At 36.6% G+C, this 22,439-nt stretch overlaps 1 protein-coding gene across 1 annotated transcript in view; it reads right to left on the bottom strand.

The window, feature by feature from the left end:
• LOC107675510 (astrotactin-2-like) overlaps positions 1-22,439 on the bottom strand; it is a 541,421-nt gene that overhangs the window by 190,484 nt on the left and 328,498 nt on the right. Inside the window, exon 11 of the mRNA XM_016469894.1 lies at positions 12,039-12,189. Within this exon, the coding sequence (XP_016325380.1) occupies positions 12,039-12,189 (151 nt within the window). The remainder of the gene's footprint in view (positions 1-12,038; positions 12,190-22,439) is intronic.

Raw genomic sequence — 22,439 nt, 5'->3', positions numbered from 1 at the left:
ATTCGTCCACTGCAGGAACCGAGGAGGGTTCGCCAGACCACGGGAACAGAGGCGGTTGGAATCCTAGGACGCACTGGAAGGGGGTTAGACCTGTAGAGGAGTGAGTCAGAGAGTTTTGGGCGTATTCCGCCCATGGCAAGAACTCAGACCATCTGTGCTGTTCACGGCTGCAGTAGCTTCGGAGAAACCTTCCTATTTCCTGGTTGAGTCGTTCGACTTGTACGTTGGCTTGTGGGTGATAGCCTGAAGTTAAACTGACATTGATAAGGTCAAGGCTTTAAACAGATGTCGATAATCAGGCAGAGGGTCAAAGTCAGAGAAGCAAGCAGATCGTTCGTCATACACAAGGGCAGAAGCAGAGACAATAGTGGAGAGGCAGGCAATGAGTCCAAACACAAACATCAGTCGTCAGAACAAAAGGGGCAGAGTACAAATACCGTGAGTCCAGAAGTCAGGCAGAATCATACACAGGAAATCAATCAGGAACAGAGGAAGAATAACGCTTGGTAAGGCAGGTAAACTGGCAATACTTCGCAATCAGCACATGGACTGGTCTCAGTCTACATGAGAGTAAAACAGGAAGTGGAAGCAGAGGGAGTGGAGCACGGTCAGTACTCGGGCGAGGGCTCCCTCTGCTGGCTTGGCGTTACAGGGAGTTATTAATTGTATAAGTCACAAACAAGATCTAGGGAAAAACGTCTGTTGTATAACAATATATTAGTTCTGTGTATTATTATTATAAACCTGCTGATGGTGTCTGTGTTTTTAATATTAATCAAACAATAAAATAAATGTGGGAATCACTCACTGCTCTTGACTCAACATTTTTTGTAGCTTTAAAATACTCAGTTTATTTGTAATACATACATACTATGAATACTTTTTTGTGTGGTCCCGGATTTACTCCATATGTTGTACAATAGCCCATAATGAGATATACTGATATGTTATATGGGAATTTTACTAATTAAGTTACACAAATAAAACACATCAATTTAGTGACTTGCTACAATCAAGCTCTTGTGGCCCCCCCATTCGTTTTACTGCTTTTTGAACATGCGTATCATGATAAATAGACTTGTTTTATATATTTTCCCATAAACGTGTTATACATCACTGACAATGGGAGAATCTCAGCCACGGTTATATTTTCACAGAATGTTCTTTACAATATGTAGGATTTTACAGACATGATCATATATATTCCTGCTTAATAAGACTATTTCATATCCATTAATTCATCAATTCATTAAGTGTCCTGTAAATAAATGACTACAGTAGGACTTCACTCTGTGTCATTGATTTATTTTTATTTTTTTTACATTAAAATACTGTATCCTGAATATTTCTGTGAAAAAACAATCACAGGTTAGATCATTATTTGCAATAAAGCAAGAAAAGAAACCATATCACACTGCTGAAGTGCAATGGCTGCCAACTAATACAGCAGTTGTAAATGGAGATAATGAACTAATGAAGTACAATGTTTGACAATGTATTCTATACTGTACGTAACACAACACAACACAACACAACATAACACCATAAAAAGGTGTTATTATCTTTGTGATTGACCAAAAAAAACCAAACAAAAAACAACAACAACAAAAACAAACAAGAGTTACAAACTTAAGAATAAATAAAAACAAACAAATACATACTATTTGTGATAAATAATAAAAGGGTGTAAAATAAATAAATAGTTCACTGTTATTGTGATTAGCATTCTGAATATATAGTATAACTGAATTTAATAATTATTTTCTTTTTAAAATCCTAAGAATTATATTTCATTGACTACAATTAGTTGCGTATTTGAGGGGAGAAAAAAAAAAAACGTCAATGCAGGCTATAGTCATAAAAACAAAATTAAAACAAAGAAAAAATATACAGAAGCAATTAAATACAAATTTGCACTTGCACACAGACACATGGTTTCACAGAGCAACAGAAACAGAGAGTCTGCTGGAAACAGAACTCAAGGAGGTGTAAAGAACACAGACAGCACATGAACTCACTGAGACAAACACTATATTAGTCTAATCGATGAGTCATTCACAGAGTGCCAGCAATACAGTGATTAAGATAACCCATAAAGAATTACAGCACATTCCTAAAGCACAATGTACAACATTCAATGGTCACCTGTAAAAGACACGCGGACGTGATTTCCATCAGAACAGACAACAGAGATGAGAGAAATGAGGGAGCACAGAAACCTCCGTGGCCCAATCTGCCGCCTCTGTGTTTACTCTCATTAGTCAATCTAATCACTTCCAGGTTTTTAATCAGACACCGTGCAATTAAGCAGCTGCCTTCATCTTAATGAATGCGTGTCCCTCATTATTAAGCGTCAGAATTACACGCGTGACCTAATAAAGCTGTTTTGGAGTGATGTTTGACCTGTGGGTCAATGGTGGCTGGAGCTTTTCAAGAGTTGCACAAACATCAAATGATGCAAAATGTGTCAGTTTCATAATTAAGTGCATGCACTGCTGCTCCTTAATGCAGCTTCACAAACTACTAAATGGTGACTTGATATAAAGAAAAGAAGAATCCTCTTCAATGCCAATCAAAAGACTAGAAGCTCAATCGACACGTTTCTGAAAACGCTAAAGGCAATTAATGCGAAAAACCTCACAACGAGACCGCAAAAGATTGCAGGAAGGAAAATGACACTAAAGGCTGTTTTGTTATTTTGTCCCCATTGGCTTCTCGTCTCAGATAGGAGATGATATCTGCTGTGCATAATATTGTGGCTCTTGCATTCATTAAAATATTAAAGGAGCGGAAATTGAAATGGCAGCCTTTTGTGGAATATCTCATATTGTGCACAGCTCTTCCGATTGTGAACCCTGCTGCGAGTTTAGACTTCCTTTCAGTGGTTTAATATGCAGCTGACATGCCAGTTTCTTTGTTCCTGGCATTCAGATCTCAACTTTACCTTATCAGATGGTGCCAAAACAGGAAAACAGAACACATTTTTGATCTAGTGCAGGATGGCTGCAAATCAAGAGCGAAGAACAAGGGTCTGTCTTTGATTAAGTCTACTTTAAGAGCACTCAGATAAATGAATCCTTTTATGTTGTGTTCCAAGGCATTAAAATGCCCTGAAAGCAAAAGAATTGGTGGTCAATTTTTCCAAAACAAACAAATATGTGGGTGGATTTTCATGTGAGAGGATTTCTAGATCCCACCATGCTTCATTCTTTTTTTTTCCCAGGCATTCTTTAGCTATTACAGTAGACTATATTAACACACTATCAAGCATGATAAGATGCAAAAGTGACGTTACTTTGGTACCAGTATGCTGTCTGGGAAGCAGCTCTCTGTGAACATAACCCGATCTCATGAATATGCGTTTCAATGGCATGATTTTCTGTTTCTATTTGGCGTACTATTATATGCACGCCAACAAAGTGTGTATCAAATGCACACAAAAAACTGCATATTATATGCATGTCAAACACATGTGTATCGTATGCACGCCAAAGCGAGTTTCTGTGTATAAATAGCATGTAAAATACCGACACGTGCACATGCAGAGAAATGCTTCAGACAGCACGCCAGTGCCACATTGAGTTCTCATTCGTGATTCAATGGACAAAAACACACAAAAAATATGTCAAGATGCCCATTTTGGCAAGTGACCTCGTAAACACGGTCTTAAATGAGTTTAAAAATCCTTATGGGTTATGTGGGTAGCGTTTTCTACCTATTTTCTGGTCATACAGTTGCCACCTACAGGCCATTTTCAATATTGCAGTTTTATTACTCTTCGTATACGCAGTTTTTATTTAGTTCGGCAACAGTCAACGTGCATTCAGTTCATCCCACACACAGTTTTTTGCCTTGGAGAAAGATATGTTTTTTGTTTTTACAAATGAAAAGGAAATGAGCAATCACAGAAGTAAAAATTCTGGAAAGAATAAACTGCTTTGTGTGCATTTGTTAGCTAGCTGTCTAGCTTCTTCAGAGTGATGTAGTTGCAAGGACCGGTGGATTTTGATGTGAGACGACAATAGGGGATTTACTTTTTTCACAGGAGGAAGCGTTCTTATGGTTTAGACCAGTGGTTCTCAAACCTGTTCTGGAGTAGCCCCAGCCCTGCACATTTTGTATGTCTCCCTCATCTATCACACCTGATTCAACTCATCAGCTCATTAGTGGAGACTGCAAGACCTGAAGTGGGTGTGTCAGATATAGGGAGACATACAAAATGTGCAGTGCTGGGGGTACTTCATGGAGAGGTTTCATCAATGGACTAGAGTCATCCACATGACTCCAGTCTTGTGGGAGACATACAAAATGTGCAGTGCTGGGGGTACTTCATGGAGAGGTTTCATTCAATGGACTGGAGTCATCCACATGACTCCAGTCCATTAATTAACATCTTGTGAAGCCAAAAGCTGTGTGTTTGTAATAAACAAATCCACCATAAAGACACTTTCAACTTTAAACTGTCACTTCTTGCCAAAACATGGGTCTAAACCAGTGGTTCTCAAACCTCTCCATGAAGTACCCTCAGCACTGCACATTTTGTATGTCTCCCTATAGCTGACACATCCACTTTAGGTCTTGCAGTCTCCACTAATGAGCTGATGAGTTGAATCAGGTGTGATATATGAGGGAGACAAAATGGGCAGGGCTGGGGGTACTCCAGGACAGGTTTGAGAACCACTGACCTAAACCATGTATTATGTTGCATTTCTTTATAAAGTTTCCGGCCAACTGGCGAGTCACTCCAATGATTTCACTCTTCATCTCCCCTTTCCTCCATGTCCACTCCTTCTGCTCTGTTCATAATTCAGCCGTCTCTCTGTGTCGTCCATCACGTCACCTCATCATTCTCCAGCGTTCTCGTTTTTTTCATCCTTCAAAGGTTTGGAAGCATCTTCTCTCTCTATGCTAATGGCACAGGAGGGAGCCATCAGCACAATATAATGGTTTGGACACACCTGGCTTGAACTCCAGGGAGAATATTCAAATGATGGACACACAAGCTGTTCCACTTGCAGTAGAGATAAAGATACATGAAAGAATGCATGCCTTCAAAAACTAAACACAACCGACATATGGAAGAAAAAGGTCCCTGCGTGTGAATAAATGTGCCTTCTTAATGGTTTACAGAGGGATTTTATGAAAATCAAACCAGTATGGACTTTTTAACATGGAAAACAACATAAAAAGCCTGAAAGGCCAGAAAAAATAAAATAAAAAAATTCACCTTAGGCTAAATTGAAAAGTATTTTCCTGTCTACACATTGTATGAAAAAAATCTGTAGAAAAATGGGTAATGGCAAAAAATTACCAGTATCTTTAAGTTTACGAGCATTTCCTTCAACCCTAAAACACAACACAATGCAATGGAGTAATGATGCTGACAATTTAACTTTAATCACAGGAATAAGAAGAAATAAACAATAAATGAATCAGAAGGGAAAAAAAATGCTGGCAATTGGAGAGTGGGCACTTTCCTAGTAGAACGTTTTAATAAGATCACCCACTGGCAACAGCTCGGCCTTCAAAACTCAGCATGGAATAAACTCGGACAATCTTATTAGTTGTTCTTCATGTATATTTCATTCCGAGAGGTCCTTGCTGAAAACTTTCCTTCCAAAATAAATAATGTATTTCGCCATTCAAATGATGTTGTCGGAGCAGTTTGCACTTGTTGAAAAATTTCAAAATATGCCAGTAGCTACACAGAAAGTCTAATAAAGCTTTCCCAAACAACCTGCATGTGAATGCTAGCCGTTGTTATAGAGTCAGCTCTCATCTGTGTCTGACCGCCCACTCCAGGAAAAATGCTGAAGTGGATTATCAAACATGAGGTGAGGAGCATGAATCATCATCATTCACCACCCGCTTTGCTCCAGACTAGGACGGAACTGAACAGCTTTTATGCATATTGCATTTCTATATTAATATATAATGTATTTAAACACTTGTTTTGACATGCCATCATAACTTCTTACTACATTCTGACATTTGGTTCAAAATGCAATTACTCACTTGTTCAATGTAAGGCCACTGTTCTTTGTATATCTTTCAGATTTGTTCTTTGAGCAATGTAAAAAATCTAAATAATGTACTTTAAAAAACACCATTGCTATGGGTTTGATACAACATCAGGGTGAGTAAATGATGCCAATCATCCAAGGTGCAGTTGAGTTTGCTTCTTCACAGAAACAGATGTGAAGAAATGTAGCATTCCATCATTTGCTCACCAATGGATCCTCTGCACTGAATTGGTGCCGTCAGAATGAGAGTCCAAACAGATGATAAAAACATCACAATACCCCACAAGCAATCCACACCACTCCAGTCCATCAATTAACATCCTGAGAAGAGAAAAGCTGTGTGGTTGTAAGAAACAAATCCATCAAGACTTTTTTAACTTCAAATGGTTGCTTCTGGCCAAAATGCAAGCCCATGATCCATAATAACGCTCCCTTTTTACTAATATAACATTTAGTCTTTCTGAGACATCTAGTTTCTTCTAATTACTATATAGCACATTTAAGAATTGTCATTATGAGGTTCTACTGCAACAGTCTTACATTCACTGGACATTTTTAAATGTGTGTCCGTCCCTTTCCAGACTAATAAAAATTTCAGTGGAAATGAAAAATGAAAAAAAAGTAATCTACAATCACATTAGTTTTTGTCTACATTACTAGCGTCATATAGCACTCATTTGCCAACTTAAAGCCAATGTGTGTCTTTATCTAGCTAGTAGTGATTTTAACATTCTGATAAATAACTGCAAAGCAATTTATGTAAAGATGCAGATGCAAACACATTGATTGGTGATTGTTAAATCTTGGAAATAAAACTGCATTCACATTCAACACGCGTCTTTAAGTATATCAAGTATATCACTCCGATCTCAAGCTTGACACTCAGGTAAAGCTATACAATTTCCTTGTAACTGGTGGCTGAAGTGGATTCATTTCTGGATCTCTTGACTTGGGCCGAGGTCACGATACCACTCTGGATGGAGTCTCCCTGTGTTTCACCCTCTTCAGCATTGGTGACATGAGGAACTTTAAAGAGCTTTTCCTTCCTCTGCCATTTCTCCACACTCTCAGTAATAGAGGTGAAGTGAACACTTAAAAGGATTAGGCAGCGATCGCTGCAAATGCCCTAAAAGTGCGCCGCTGATTGTTTTAGGACATGCAGTGTTTTTATAAGACAGACCCCATTCAATGCTTGGCAAGATTACGAATTATGTCAGTGCCTTTACAAATGCTCTTGTCGTGCCACAATTCTATGGCCACCCGAATTCAAAATCCATCACAGATGATGGTAAAAAAAGTACAAAAATAAATAAAAGCACCATCCTTTCACTCTTCTCAGCTATTTGCTGCAAAATTACAACCGTACGAATGCTCAGAATGATATGTGACATTAGTGTGCAGGTATAGTGATTTATATTTTTTTCCTTTCACACATTGATCAAAGGAAGACATGACAAATAAAATGAAATACTTTGAAATTGATAAACATTCCTTTCATCATCTGGAGATTTTTGAAAGTAAGTGATGAACTGTGCTGTGCAAAACAAGCAATAATAAAACCACTACAAAATAATGCATAATAATAAAACAAAGACAAAACAAGCATAAAAACATTCAAATGCAGAACTTTCTACTCTCATCGGCGCTTTTATGGAATTGCACTGTCATGCTAATTTGCCCTGTTTAGTATATCTGGCACTTAGTCTGAGACCGAATGCAAAAGACAACAACATCTGCTAAGCTTACAGCCTTCCACTACACTCTTAAAAATAAAGGTGCTTCAAAAGGTTCTTCACAGCGATGCCATAGAAGAACCATTTTTGGTTCCACAAAGAACCATTCAGTCAAAGGTTCTTTAAAGAACCATCTCTTTCTTACCTTTTTATAATCTGAAGAACCTTCTTTCGCCACAAAGAACCTTTTGTGAAACAGAAAGGTTCTTCAGATGTTAAAGGTTCTTTATGGAACCATTTAGACAAAAAGGTTCTTCTATGGCATCGTGAAGCACCTTTATTTTTAAGAGTGTACATTACCTATTTGTACTTTATATACAGAAACACAGATAGAAGAAGGGGGTAATATTTGTTATTCATGTGTTTTAAATAATAAAGGTTTGCTATAAGCCAACAATGAATAATAGAAATGGAATGGCAAACTTTCAAGGATTACTTCTCCAGTCCATTTGATAAGAGCACATTTATACACACAATCTGAATTTACTAATATCAATAGGATGTGGGGTCTTTATGGGTCTCTATGAAATCTGATCACAAGAGGTTAAAGGAGACAGAAAACATGAATACCAAAGTGTCACGGCTGACCATGTCTTTGCTGATCACCAAAAACACAATACCAGGTGGAAACAAGAGCATCAGAAAGTCCACTTCTAGTACTCTCTTTCAGTCTAGTCCAAGTCCAGAGCATACAATCACAGCTCCAACATATGTAACAGTAAAGTACTTTCTCCATCATAAACTGACTCCCTCTTCCGTCTGCCAATTTGATTTCCTAACGGACAGAGAGCAAATTATTCAGGCAGAAGCAAACCAAGATCACAAACATCGGTGCCCCTCAATACTGTGTTCTGTCCCTCTCTCTGTACGTCACCAGGTATGTTTACATGCACTCATTTTGTAAATTGTGAATCCAATCTGATTTCAGATTCTGAATGTTCTGTTTATATGAACCCTAAATTTTGCACTGTGTGCACGTGCATATATGTATTCTAAACAAAACTTGAGAAGATAGTCCAATTCAAGCTTAGTTGCATGTAAATGTAGCTACTGTAGACTAATGACTGTACACCACCAATGGCGAGGCTATGGATGGACCACTAATATATAGAGATGACTGAGATGAAGTCCAGATGACTGGCTGGTGTTCTGTCAAGAATTTGTTGAGGACAGACTGTAGAAGAGCCAACATAACCCCTACTTCTGGAAAGAAATAATTTAAGAACATCATAACCTCACACAAGAGTACAACATGACTGCCATGCTCCATCATCCTGCTTCACTTTTAAAGATCCATCATGGAGAGCCTCATTCATCTCAGTCTGGTTTCCTTCTGCCTCCTGCTCCAGGACCAGCATACAGCGGGTGAGCCGCTCTGCTGGAAAAATCAGCGGCTGTCACCTACCATCACCCTGAGAGGCTCAAACAGGCCGTACCGAATCACCTTGGACTTGTCACATCCTTGCCATTATCTTTTCACTTGACTCTCCAATGGTACATGATGGAAGTCTATATGAACAATGACCTCCTGTCACCAGGAAAGCTTTATGTCACTTTTAGGTTATTTCAGGTCAGGGTAAACCGAGATGAGAAACCTGGTTTCAGCGATTGTCTAACCATGGAGATACATCTTACTGTAGATTACCTGTAATTTTAGTCAGAATCACATGAATGTTTTTGAATGAATGCACATGTGCATTCTGAATGAAGTTCAGATGTTCTGGACACCATTTACAACATGTTTTTTTTTTTTTTTTACACTCGTGGTCATTGACCAAGACACATCTTAATAACAGGTGTAAACAGGGCTTTAGGCGCATTGCCCCTTGCGAAAAAGAACTTTAGCAAAAAGTACTTATTAGTTAAACAATGCACTTTAAAAGCATATATACTTGAAGAAAGGAATTATTCACGTTTAGGCCTTGTTTAGACTAGTGCGTTTCCATTTTAAAATGCATAACTTTTGCTACGGTTATGCCTGTTGTTTACACTACTCCAGCGTTTTTTTGAGGTCGAAAACAGAGACGTTTGAAAACGCTGCAGACCCTGCTTTAGTTTGAAAACTCCGCGGTTGCATTTCAGTGTAAACAGAGCAAAACGGAGACTTTTGAAAACGATGGTGTGGCTGCCGATATTCACTCTGCGTATCCTTGACGACCGTGTAAACAATAACATCATGCTTATTGTTGTACCCATAGATATGTATAGGTAGATTACCCATTCGACCGCTCCAAGCACGTAGACGCATCTGCCATCTAAATAATAGATCATCTACCTATACAAATCTATGGTTGTACCTGCATAAATGGTCATGTGACATGCGTTTTCGGTTGTGTAGTGTGGACGGAGATTGTTTCTGAAACGCAGTGAAAACGCCAGTGTAGACGAGGATCGTTTTCATTTTAAAACACCGTTTTAAAACGAAAACGCACTAGTGTAAACAGGGCATTAATGTAATATCAAACAATACAGCTAATATATAATATATAATCAAGTACTATCTTTAAAGGGATAGTTCACATAAAATTAAAATTTTGTCATTAATTACTCACCCTCATGTCGTTCCAAACCCGTAAGACCTTCGTTCATCTTCGGAATACAAATTAAGATATTTTTGATGAATTCCGAGCGCTTTCTGACCTTGTATAGACAGCAACAAAACTACCACGTTCAAGGACCAGAAAGGTAGTAAGGACATCGTTAAAATAGTCCATGTAACAGCAATGGTTCAACCTTAATTTTATGAAGCTACAATAATAGTTTTTTATGCACAAAGAAAACAAAAATAACTTTATCCAACAATTTCTTCTCTTCTGTGTCAGTCTTTAACGCAAATTCACAACAGCTGACAAATGAGCTGGCATTTGGAACGACAAGAGGATGAGTAAAGGCCATTGCACACTGAGTCCGAAATTTTCGCACGTTGAAAAATTAATACGAGCTGGCGCTGTGTCAATCACGTTTACACACTGCCTCCGAAACTTTCGTTCATCATTAAAAAATTCGGATCGGGTTCGATTTTCTGCGTTTTTCGCATCAGTAGAAAGCATTTTGAGAGGTGTTTTGACAATTCAGAGCCACCATACAAGCTAACGCCAAAATCTAGAATGGCTATTGTCAAGTTGTCACGCAGTACAAAGCACTGTAAAGATCCTTGTACAGTGAGTTCACAGAAATTGGTGGTCTTCTTTTAATATCTGTCTCTAGTTTCGCTAGCAAAACATCAAACTGAGCCTCTGACATCCTGAAGTAAACTTTGAATCGTCCATGGTAATCCCGCTGCTCCTTAATAAGGAGGGGGAGCTCTCCTTCCTCTCTATATCTCAGGATTGGATGGACCCAATATTTCCTTTCTTTTTCTGTTTGTAAGAAGCAAGAGGACAACAAAATCATCCTCACTGCTTGAAGACTTTCATGCGTGATGAAATTTAAGGATGACAAATACGAAAAAATGCATAAAAAAATGTTGGGACCTTAATTAATGACATAATTTTCAGTAGGCTACACTTACGTGAACTTTTATGTCATCAACAGTACATTACCTGCGAGTACAGTTTTTTTTTTTATATACTTATGAGATTTAAAGTACACTACACGTGCACATTCAATACAATTAGCACACTTCTTTGTCGCTACTTTTTAGTTTATTTTTCACGATTCTTTTTGACATCCATGATGACATAAGAACCAATCATTTTAATGGCAAATCTGACACTTGACAGTCTTATGTTTCATTACAAAAGAAAAGAGTGATTAGGACATTCTTCAAAATTTGACCTTTTCTGTTCCCCAGAAGAAATTACTTTGTAACGACTCGAGCGTTAATGAAAGATAAGAGCATTTTCATTTTGGGGTGAACTATTCTTTTAAAGCACTGCAGCTGATCAGACTGCAAGATCAGTGTCAGACTTTTATTCTTAATAAATGTGTGAGTGATTAAGGCCCATCGTGCTGTGTATGATTGATTCATCCATCAGCTCAGAGTGCTGTGAGCTCATCAATTTCCTTGCTTTGAGCACATCGCACACCAAAAAAAGCCATTAACCACATTTCCTTGTTCTCATTTCCTTCCTTTAAATCTGCACATGTAACACGAGACAAACTTATCTGCCTGTAATGATACGTATTTGCCAGAATGCTGTTCTCCTGGAATAAGAGCTTGATAGTCTCAGTGCAGGATGCCAATATGACAGTAGTCACTTGTGCCGTGTTTCAGACAGTTTGAGCTCAGCAAGTCATCAAGCAGGCCGATTTTAGATGATATGTGACTATGGCTACTCACCATGCAGCCAGTCGAGTCCATCCTTCTGTCTGAAACACACTTAAAGTTTTTCCGGCATCCGCCGTTGTCTTTAGAGCAATCCCTCACTGGACCAAACGACGCGAGCAGATCGTCCACCGTCTCAAAATATGTGGACATGATGGCCTCTTCCCTAAAAGAAAAAACACAGGAGAGAAATACAATTAAATATCATTAACAAACAAAATAGGTAACGCTCAAAAACATTTTATATTAAGTTCAGAATATTTATGAATTTGTAATGCCTTTGAAAAGCAGTGGCGCCTGGTGGACAATTTTCTATAAGGCGCCACATCCAACACGTTTAGCATATATCCCGTTATGATTTATCGCAGTATAACAAAAGGAAAAGTATTAAGACTTGAAACATGTTAACCTCCTGAGACCCTGTGACCTCATATGAGGACATTATATTTTGGTGTATTTATCTGAGACTATACATGCCACAGTTTTAAAGGGGTCATATGATGCAATTTCAAGTTTTCCTTTCTCTTGGGAGTGTTACAAGCTGATTGTGCATAGATAAGATCCCTGAAGTTGCAAAGACTAAAGTCTCAAAACCAAAGAGATATTCTTTATCAAAGTTAAGACTCTGCCATGCTCCCCTAAGTTCTAAGATGCCCCCACATATCTACCTCACTATGCGACTCTGTTCCCCTTTCGGGCTCTGTCTTTACATTTATTTTGAAAGCTGAAGCTCGCGATTATGGTAAGGGGCGTCACATTTCCGACGATTGCTTGCGGTGTTTGGCCAATCACAGTGCACTTGGTCGACTGTCATAAATTAACATCTCAGGAAAATGTTATGGGGTTTCAAATCAAAATGTGACTTTCTGTTACGAAACAGGATGTTGATTTCATACGAAAATCTCATATGAGGACACTGGGACTAAAAGCATGTTTATTAGCATTTTGGGAGACATAACAAATTAATAGGGAAAGAAATTACGTTTCAATATTCTATGAAATATTATATATTATTATGAAGATCTTGTCAAATATTACTCCCATTATTACACTCATTTTTTCATTACATGTTGCCCCAAAAACACATGAATATGCAAATTAGATTTAGTTTATAGACATTGTATATAATGAGAAAACCCGTTTATGGCCATTTTACACACATTTTGCAGAAAGAAAAATGGTATATCAAATCATTCTGTTATAACATAGTTGAGAATCATCTTTATACAGAGTTTGGTATAAAAAAAAAAAATCCTGAAAACTAAAAATGTATTGGTGATTAAAAAAATCTATTGTTTTTGCCTATGCATGTTCATTCATTTTATTTTTTTTTTAATTGATTCATGATGTCCTCTGCCGAGAACAAAGCATAAGACCCTTCATTTCTTTGTAAGTGGGCAAACTTACAAAATCAGTAGGGGATCAAATAATTATTTTCCCCACTGTATGAATGAAATATCATTTAATATAAATATAATTTGCTCTAAACAATGTAAAGACATGTCTTAAGAGGTCTTAAGAGGTTAAATAAAGCTTTTTTTTTTTCTTTTTTTGTTACCAAAGATTGAGGATGATTCCCACAAAATAATTTCTGCAAGCTTTTTTCAAGATAAATTATTATTATTATTATTATTTTTAATTTTCAAAATTCACAATTTATGTATACAGTGCAACATCAAAAACTGTGAGGGAAAAAAACTTAATGTGACTTTTGTTTTTCTATACATATATAAATAACTACAAGTCAAGCTGCCATACTGTACCAAACAGGACCTCACGGAGATGCCACTATACTGCCTTAACAGATCCTTTCAGAATTATTAAACAGATGAGAACACACATAAAAAAAAGTAAATTAAAATATTCTGAATTTGTCGAATGTGGTGATTGAAGGCAGCCAACATGACCAATGAACAGTTCCTGTGTCAGGTACGTATATAAACACCATTGACCATTGCAAACTCGTATAAAAACATGTTTCTTCAGTGAGTTTCTATTATAAAACACTTGCCAGACATCCGAGCATACTGAAATGTGCTCATGCATAAAGCTATCAAAGAGCACACATACACGGTTCGTTTATTTGCACATTAATAATGGACTCGCGCGTCTAATATTGTAGGATTGCTGTGGGTCACTGTAATCGTCTTCACCTCCATTACAATCGCCATCCATCAAAACTTTACTGTTAGATACTGGTTTGCTTTATTCAGCCCATACAGACTAGTCCTGACTTCATATTCCTTATTAATAGAGGTATGTTTGTTCACCAATCGCTGCACAAGTTAAGGTTGCGTATGATTACGAAAGCACATTAGTGCTAACCCTCCTGGAACTCATAGAGATTGCATTGCAGTGCCTGCAGTTCTGAAAATAAATAAATAAATAAATAAAAGTGTTTGTATGGAAGTCTAAGAACAGTCTGGTCGATTCTCAGCCAAAGTGAAATTGCCCAAAAAGGGGTGGTACTCCAAAGAACCAATATCCAGAGGCAGAACAAACAGTCTAGAATGGTTGCATTTGTTTGATCAAAATGGATGCATTTGTTTGATCAAAATGACAGTAAAAAAAGCAAAATATTATTACAAATTAAAACTGTTTTCTATGTAAATATATTGTAAAGTGTATATGATCAAAGCTGATTTTTCAGCATCATTACTCCAGTCTTCAGTGTCACATGATCCTTCAGAAATAATTATAATATGCTGATTTGCTGCTCAAGAAACATTTCTGGGAATGAACGAACGAATGAATGTGTACAGTGTACAGATGTAAAAGCATTTACATTTCAGAAACTGTCCATACATTAATATTGTACATACGAGTCAAGTCAGGGTTATTTGTATAGATCTTTTCACAATACATATCTTTTCAAAGCAGCTTGACATACTGAATTAGGGTATTATAATATGTATCAGTTACTGTAACACATTAATTGATACATGGATGTGTTTTCAGACATTAAAAAAGTAGAATGTATACATTTGCAGTTTACCTATAAATACTAATTAGATCATGTAGAACACGCAGTGCAGAAATAATGACTTCTGCATGAGGACAAAATGAGAAGCACCTTCAGCTGAAACTCATAATGCCCTCCTCTGTCCTCTGCACAACAACGTTTACTCTGAGAGCAGGACATAATTGAAAATTGTGAAAAACATAAACTACAACTAAAAAAAACAAAACAAAACTATAGAATGTAGAAGAAATCGAACTTACTAAAAGAAACAGATACAGGCATAAGAAAATGTTTATTTTATGCTATTTATTTATTATTATTTATCTCTTAATACATTCATGTTTTATCACATTGTAATGAGATAATAAAACAATATGTGAACGACCAAGCAGTTTGTGTTTCTCACAAATTAGTTGAGTGAATGTTTCAGTTACTCACTTATCACCAACTGTCAAAAAAGGTGAATCTGAACAGATCTTTATAGCAAAAAAAAAAAAAAAAAATCCCAACTATTATGCAACGATATATTGCAATTGCAAAAACAAATATTCTCTTCCAGTCATGCAATGAATGAAAGGAGCTGAAAATCCCCCAATGAATCTCAGTAATGCTAATTAGCCTTGGTTGTTTTTAACCATTTCAACTGAAATTAACATTATTTTAATTGCACATCCAAGTATAATCTACTTGCAACTAATCCACTTTAATAAAATGGTTAGGTTTACTTATTGTGAGGACATTATTAAACATAATTACACTGTTTTATATATACTTTTAAAGTTGTAAAGTATTTTAAAGCACTTGCTGTAATTAAAGGTGTAATTTATACTAGAATGGAATAGATTTATTGTGTTTACCATCAAGTTTAGATATTTTACTATATGATTTACATTATGAGTTTCATGATTTTCAGATTGCCACTTGCTGTTGCTAATTAAGATTTTTTTAAATTGCTAATTAATGGATGTATGGATGGGTGGAACTGTTGTGCGGAGACTGTGTTGCAGTTGTTAGTAGAGATCCAGAGATGTGACGCATACTGTGTCCTTGAATCAGTCTTATTAAAAAACTTGCAAGTAACAAACCAGACTGAATGCTCTTGGGATGAACGCATGTCCAGACACACATTCACAGCGAGTGCTCTTCATTTCAATAGCAGCCCACAACCACATATTTCCATTTAGTCCATATATCCACCATATATTTTGATTTTTTTTATTACTGACAGTATTTCTGTGCAGGCAGACAAACACACAACAATATAAGACTCAAAGAAATCAGAAGTTGACCTGAGATAACATGTACATGTCTGCTGATAAAAGATCAGCTTCCTGCCATCCAATACATCTACTGATTCTCTGCTCACAGATGATTCATGAAATGAACATCATGAATAGAGACAAATTACTCTCAGTGGAAAAATAAAAACAGAACAGTTGTTGAAGGTTTTCTACAGGGCCGTTTCTAGGCATAGGCGAGCTAGGCGGTCGCCTAGGGCACCACCAGCTGAAGGGGCGCCAATGAGCGCACGTACTGGCACTTTTAGCAGGGTTGTGATAAAGAGTGGCACGGCCACCCTGAAATATGACTGCCGCCCCCACTGGATCCCCCAACATTATTGGGCTAGAGTACCGTCAATCTGACGATGCCTGTATGCCACTAGATCAGAGTGCTATCAATTGCTGCCTGATTGTTGCATGCAAAGTTTGCATTTGGAGCGCTCAACAACGCCATTAGATCAGTGGGCTCTGTCAGTGCTTTGGCAAGGTAACACTTTTTTTTTGCCATGCAATAAAGCTAAGTTCAAAGGCAAATAGAAAATATTGGTACAGTAAATAAAGTGCACAAAATCAGTATTTTGTTTAGACAGTATTTGTGGCACTTTTGTGGCACATTTGTCCAAATATTTGTGGCAGATTTGTCCAAAAGGTGTGCGTTTTTTGCGCCAATGCATTGTTAAAGGATCAGCGTGTCATGTAATATTCCCATATAAACTTTAACATCCAATTAAAAATTATTTGTATAGTAAAATTCGCTAATTCACGAGATCAATACATCCTTTATTAGACCGCTTTGTCGAGTTAAATGCATCCTTACGCAGGTGTCGAAATGCTGAATCAATTCATTCACTTCCAACAGCGCTTAATGGGAGCAGCGTCATAGAGGGCAGAGCGTCACGTTATTTAAAGGGGACGTTAACGCGTTAACGAGTAGCAAATGATTAAGTAGCTGCACTGGTTACTTTTATGCTACTGATAAAGCTTTTATATGTAGTTTGGGGTAACAAAGGGGTTTTATAGGTTTGACTGAAATAATAATGCAATAACTGACACTTTAAATCAATGTTTCAAGAAACAACAACAAAAAAATTGAACAAAAAACAGATAAAGACAAAAAAGTAGCCATTGATAATATCTAAACAATATGTAGTAGTATAGTATATAGTATCCAAATCAAAATGTAATAAAATTAATTTATGTGTGATTTATGTGTAAATTATGTGCAATGTCTTAGCCACTAGGGATTGTTACATAGGGCTATACCGGCATCTAGTGGCAACACAATGATATTACAGATACTAAATTGTGCAAAATGTTTATCTTAACAGTCAATTTACAAATAATGCATTCAGATTTGTGGAACTCAATGCACTGAATCTCCACAAATTAGTGTCATCACTATGACAACCAATTTGAATGTGACAAGCAACTGGTGTCTGAAAATAATTATATATATATAATTTGGGGGGGGGCAATAGGGATTTCGCCTAGGGCGTCAAATTGGCTAGAAACGGCCCTGGTTTTCTATGTCAGTCACAACCAAAGAAAGCTGCAAACTGGAACAGACTTGTAAACAGTCTAAAATCTGGCTTATGTTGCTGGAGAGAAACAGTAAAATGAAGCTTGAAAGAGAGATAGCGAGACAGAGAGAGATCCAAAGGTTGATGATGTATTACAGTAATGAGTATCTAAGGAGGACCACTTTAGGAATACACAGTTGTGCTCATAAGTTTACATACCCCTTGCAGAATGTGCAAAATGTTAATAATTGAAACAAAATAAGAGGGATCATGAAAATTGCATGTTATTTTTTATTTAGTAATGTCCTGAATAAGCTATTTCACATAATATATATTTACATATTCTCCACAACACAAAATAATAACTGAATTAATAAAAATGACCCAATTCAACCGTTTACATACCCTTGAATCTGAATAATATGTGTCATTTCCTGGATGATCCACGACTATTTTTATATTTTGAGATAGTTGTCCATGAGTCCCTCGTTTGTCCTGAGCAGTTTAACTGTCTGCTGTTCTTCAGAAAAATCCTCCAGCTCCTGCACATTCTTTGGTTTTCCAGCACTTTCTGCATATTTGAACTCTTTCCAACATTGACTGTATGATTTTGAGATCCATATTTTCACACTGAGGGCAATTGAGGGACTCATGCATAACTACAAAAGGTGAAAACATACTATTAACATGAAAACATGTACTATTAACTATTGAAACAGTCTTACTATTAACTACTTGTTTATTAGCATGCCTATTATTAACATATTGGCAAAGCACACATTAATGCCTTATTCTGCATTTTTTTAGATCCCCTAATCTTACCCCAAACCTAAACTTAACAACTACCTTACTATTAATGCGCAGAAAATTAGAAGTTTATTGAGGCAAAAGTTGTAGTTAACAGTTGAAATTAACATTTTATATATATATATATATATATATACTCTCAAAAAAGGTACTAGCATGCGCATTTTAGGGAAACTGATATGTACCATTTAGGGATTTTAGCTTTGTACCTGCCCCTGTGGCAGCTTTGTACCCTTTTTTCTGAGCATTTAAAGATATGACAATGCCTGAATGTGTACAGAATGACAATTTGGAGGGAAACATGTGCTTTGTCATGGAAGTAATGTCAATTTTTTTTTCTTTCTTTTTGGATTAAATCAATGTGGCCTGGATATGTTTTCATGAGATTCATAGACAAATGATGTTCGGTGATCATGTGTGTGTTCATGTGTGTCTTCAGCTGGCCACAGTGGCACGTGCGTACAGTACATAATAAGTGTGTTTCTGGCCGGCTGTGTGGAGCAGGTGGACGTCTGCAGCCATGACAGTCGCTGGGGTGATTATTAGCGGTCCTCACAGGCTAAAGCGTCCAAACTTCCCTTAACAAGATGGAACATGATTTCCCATGGCAAGGGCGCTGGCATTGCCCACAGCCTGCCTTCTCGCATTACATGTCAGCCTAACAAGCTCTGCAGACAAACACACAGCAGCATTACAGCTGCGGCTGCGACTGACACCAGAATTAACAAGCAATTACAGCTCATTCAAAAAACAATACAGGTCCATGAATGAAATAATGACTGTATAAAATGCATTATTGCTAATCACTATACCATTTCATATGAACCAATTACAAGGGTTACTCTCACAAAATCTGAAAAATAAAAAAAAAAGTTTGAGTAAATGTAGTTAATCAGTTACAATGGAAACTTATTTCTGCATTGGAATACAAATATAAAAAAAAAAAAAATGTTACAAATCTGAACATTTCTTAGAAATGTCAGTTTACATCGTGCAATTTTTTTATTTTTTCAATAAGTTTCCATTACTTATGTTTTACATTACTGATGTAGTGCATCATTTTTATACTTAGGTTGAATTTGAACAACATTATTGGTGCAAATTAAAATCCTCCTAATTAATATTATACAACAAATTTGTTTTATACCAGTTAAGGACAAATAGTTGTACTGACTTTAATTAATAATAGAAAATAATCAGTGAAATAATATTTTACAGTAATACCTAAGTTATACAACTAAGTACAGTGTTATTTTAGTATCATTGAGATACTTTTACAGTTTAAGTCATTTTTGTAGTGTGTTTTTGTCACTTTTATTAGTTTTTGATGTTTTTAAATGTCTGTATAGATTGTTATGCATTTTTATTTCAGTTTATTACATTTTAGTACATAAAGCTGAAATAAATGAAAAAAGATAAATGTTGCTTTGTAAACTAGCTCGTTTGAATATTTTATTTCAGTTTTCAGTCTTTAGAATCTTTATTTTATTTCAAGCAATATTTCAAGCATTTGTTTTATTTATTTATTTATTTATATATTTTTTTTGTTATCTATAATAACCCTAAATAGGAATCACTATTTGGAATATATATATATATATATATATATATATATATAGAAGATGATAGTCTTCATTGAGATCTAAAGTCGATGAACCATTTTTGCATTGCCGCCTCTATAGGAGTGGATATGAAACAGGTGAAATATTATAATCGGTATAATTCCTTTGAAATTTTGCTGATTCAATCAGAGGCCGCAGTGGCACTTGATGAAAGCCATTTGTCTTGTGATGCATAGGAGGATGATATTGCTGTGGCATTTCATAACTGTGCCCGCTATTGACAGTTTTAATCATTCTCACCCGCCCCGTTCCTGTGATGTCTTAATTGAATTCGTCTCTGACAGCTGGTGAGCGGCAACATCGCAACAATTCAGATTGCATTCTAATGCACACAAGCTCAAACAAACACCTGCCAAGAGACCTGTAGAAATGAAAGAATTGCTTTTTCCCGTCATCTGGACCTCAGAAGAAATGTGAGCTTTATGTGAGTGGGTTGAAAGGGGTGATGGATGACTGTAAGCCCGTACCGCATGCGGAGAGCGGAGCTCTGCAGAGCCGTTTTGTAATTAATGTGAAGTCTGAATTATTGATGGATGCCAGCGGGGCAGAACTGCAGCCCCTTCCTGAAAGGTGGGAGGCTGAGAGTGACAGGAGTCGAGGGTCACATACACCCGGCTAGAGATTCACCTACCTGGACCTCGCATCAGTATATGTCTTCCCACACATAAACCACCACTGCACTGTAAAGCCATGGCGAGAATGTCGAAAAGTTGAGAAATGCACAAAAAAAAAAACATACTAAAAAATAAAAATCGCCAGACGGCAGCCATTCACTATGAGGTGAAGACATCTACCAGATGTGTTTCAATAGATTTTTTATGTGGATTTAGTCCTTTAATCACATTAAATATTGCTATATTGAACTTCAGCAGCAGCTGCAAGAACATTTTTTTGCATGTGTGGAGAAAGTGAAAGTCTTTAGCATCTGGAGTGTCAACTGAAATAAGCCTTCAACTCAATTGTGTCTGTTTGCATAACGAACATGACATCACAAGCATTTACCCTTGATAATGTAAAATAAATCAATAATAAAAAAGTACAACATTAACAACATTTACAACATACAAAAACACTATTTCAGTCTGTCTAATTAAAATCTTTGCATAATTCAATGCATCAATTGCAGTTTCAATTATTTATATTTAATTATTTGTGAAATTTTTGAGTCAATATTATTTCAAACTAAATCCAACACTGTTAAAAAATGCTAAAATATTAAAGATATAAGGATTATTGCAGATTTTACAAGAAAACACTATTTTAGTCCTTCTACTTTAAAATTTCATGTTTAATTCAATGTTTTACTTGTCATTTCTTTGTAATTATTTGTGAAATTTACAAGCGACTTCTGAGTGAAAATTGTTTCAAAGTACATCAAATACCGAATACAAAGATTATTGGATTATTTTTTGAAAATACATTTTTGTTTTAGTCTTTCTACTTCAAAATTGCATTGTGTTACTTGCTGTTTCTTTTTTGTAATTATTTGTGAAATTTGCTAGCAATTTCTGAGTGTACATTGTTCAAAATAAATCCTACACCAAAACAGTTCAGTGTATATTACTAATCATGGTTGTCACGAATCCGGTTCATGGACTCCTGTCCAATTGCCACCAGAGGTCACTCTTCCATTATATTGACTCTCTCACTACACAGACTTTCACATGTCACCCCGGACTACATTTCCAATCATCCATTGCACTGATTACACACACACAGCTACAACCAATCAAACACACTTTATAAGTCATGGACTTCATCTTTCAAATCGCCGAGTATTGTTTGCACTTATCTCCCTGTCAGTGATAGCAACATTACAGAGCCAGTTCCCGGTCCTAGTTTCGAGTTCCTAGTTTTCCTGATTGCCTGTTTCCTGATTATTTAGCCTGTCTGTTGGATTACCTGTTTGCTTCACCCTCTGGATTATGTTCGCCGACCCACGCATGTCCGTGGATTACTTTTTTGTCGTGCCTACAACATACCTGTTTGCCATTGTCTAACCCTCGCCTGTTTCATGACCACATCTTTAAATAAAGCTCTGCATATGGATCCGTACGTTTCACGTTCTGATTACTCCGTTACAATGGTAAGATGAAAAAAAAAAAAAAGATTAGCTACCAATATAGGATACATTTCCAGTAATGACTGTGGAGGTGGAATGTATTATGGGTTGCACAAGGCTAAAGTGATTTACAATGTAAGTATTTTTTTTCGGACTTCATTAA

The sequence above is a fragment of the Sinocyclocheilus anshuiensis genome, unplaced genomic scaffold (assembly GCF_001515605.1).
Source record: "Sinocyclocheilus anshuiensis isolate Anshui unplaced genomic scaffold, SAMN03320099.WGS_v1.1 scaffold1604, whole genome shotgun sequence".
Taxonomy (NCBI): Eukaryota; Metazoa; Chordata; class Actinopteri; order Cypriniformes; family Cyprinidae; genus Sinocyclocheilus; species Sinocyclocheilus anshuiensis.
The sequence above is the reverse complement of the archived record's forward strand: the minus strand, read 5'-3'. Positions and strand labels throughout refer to the sequence as shown.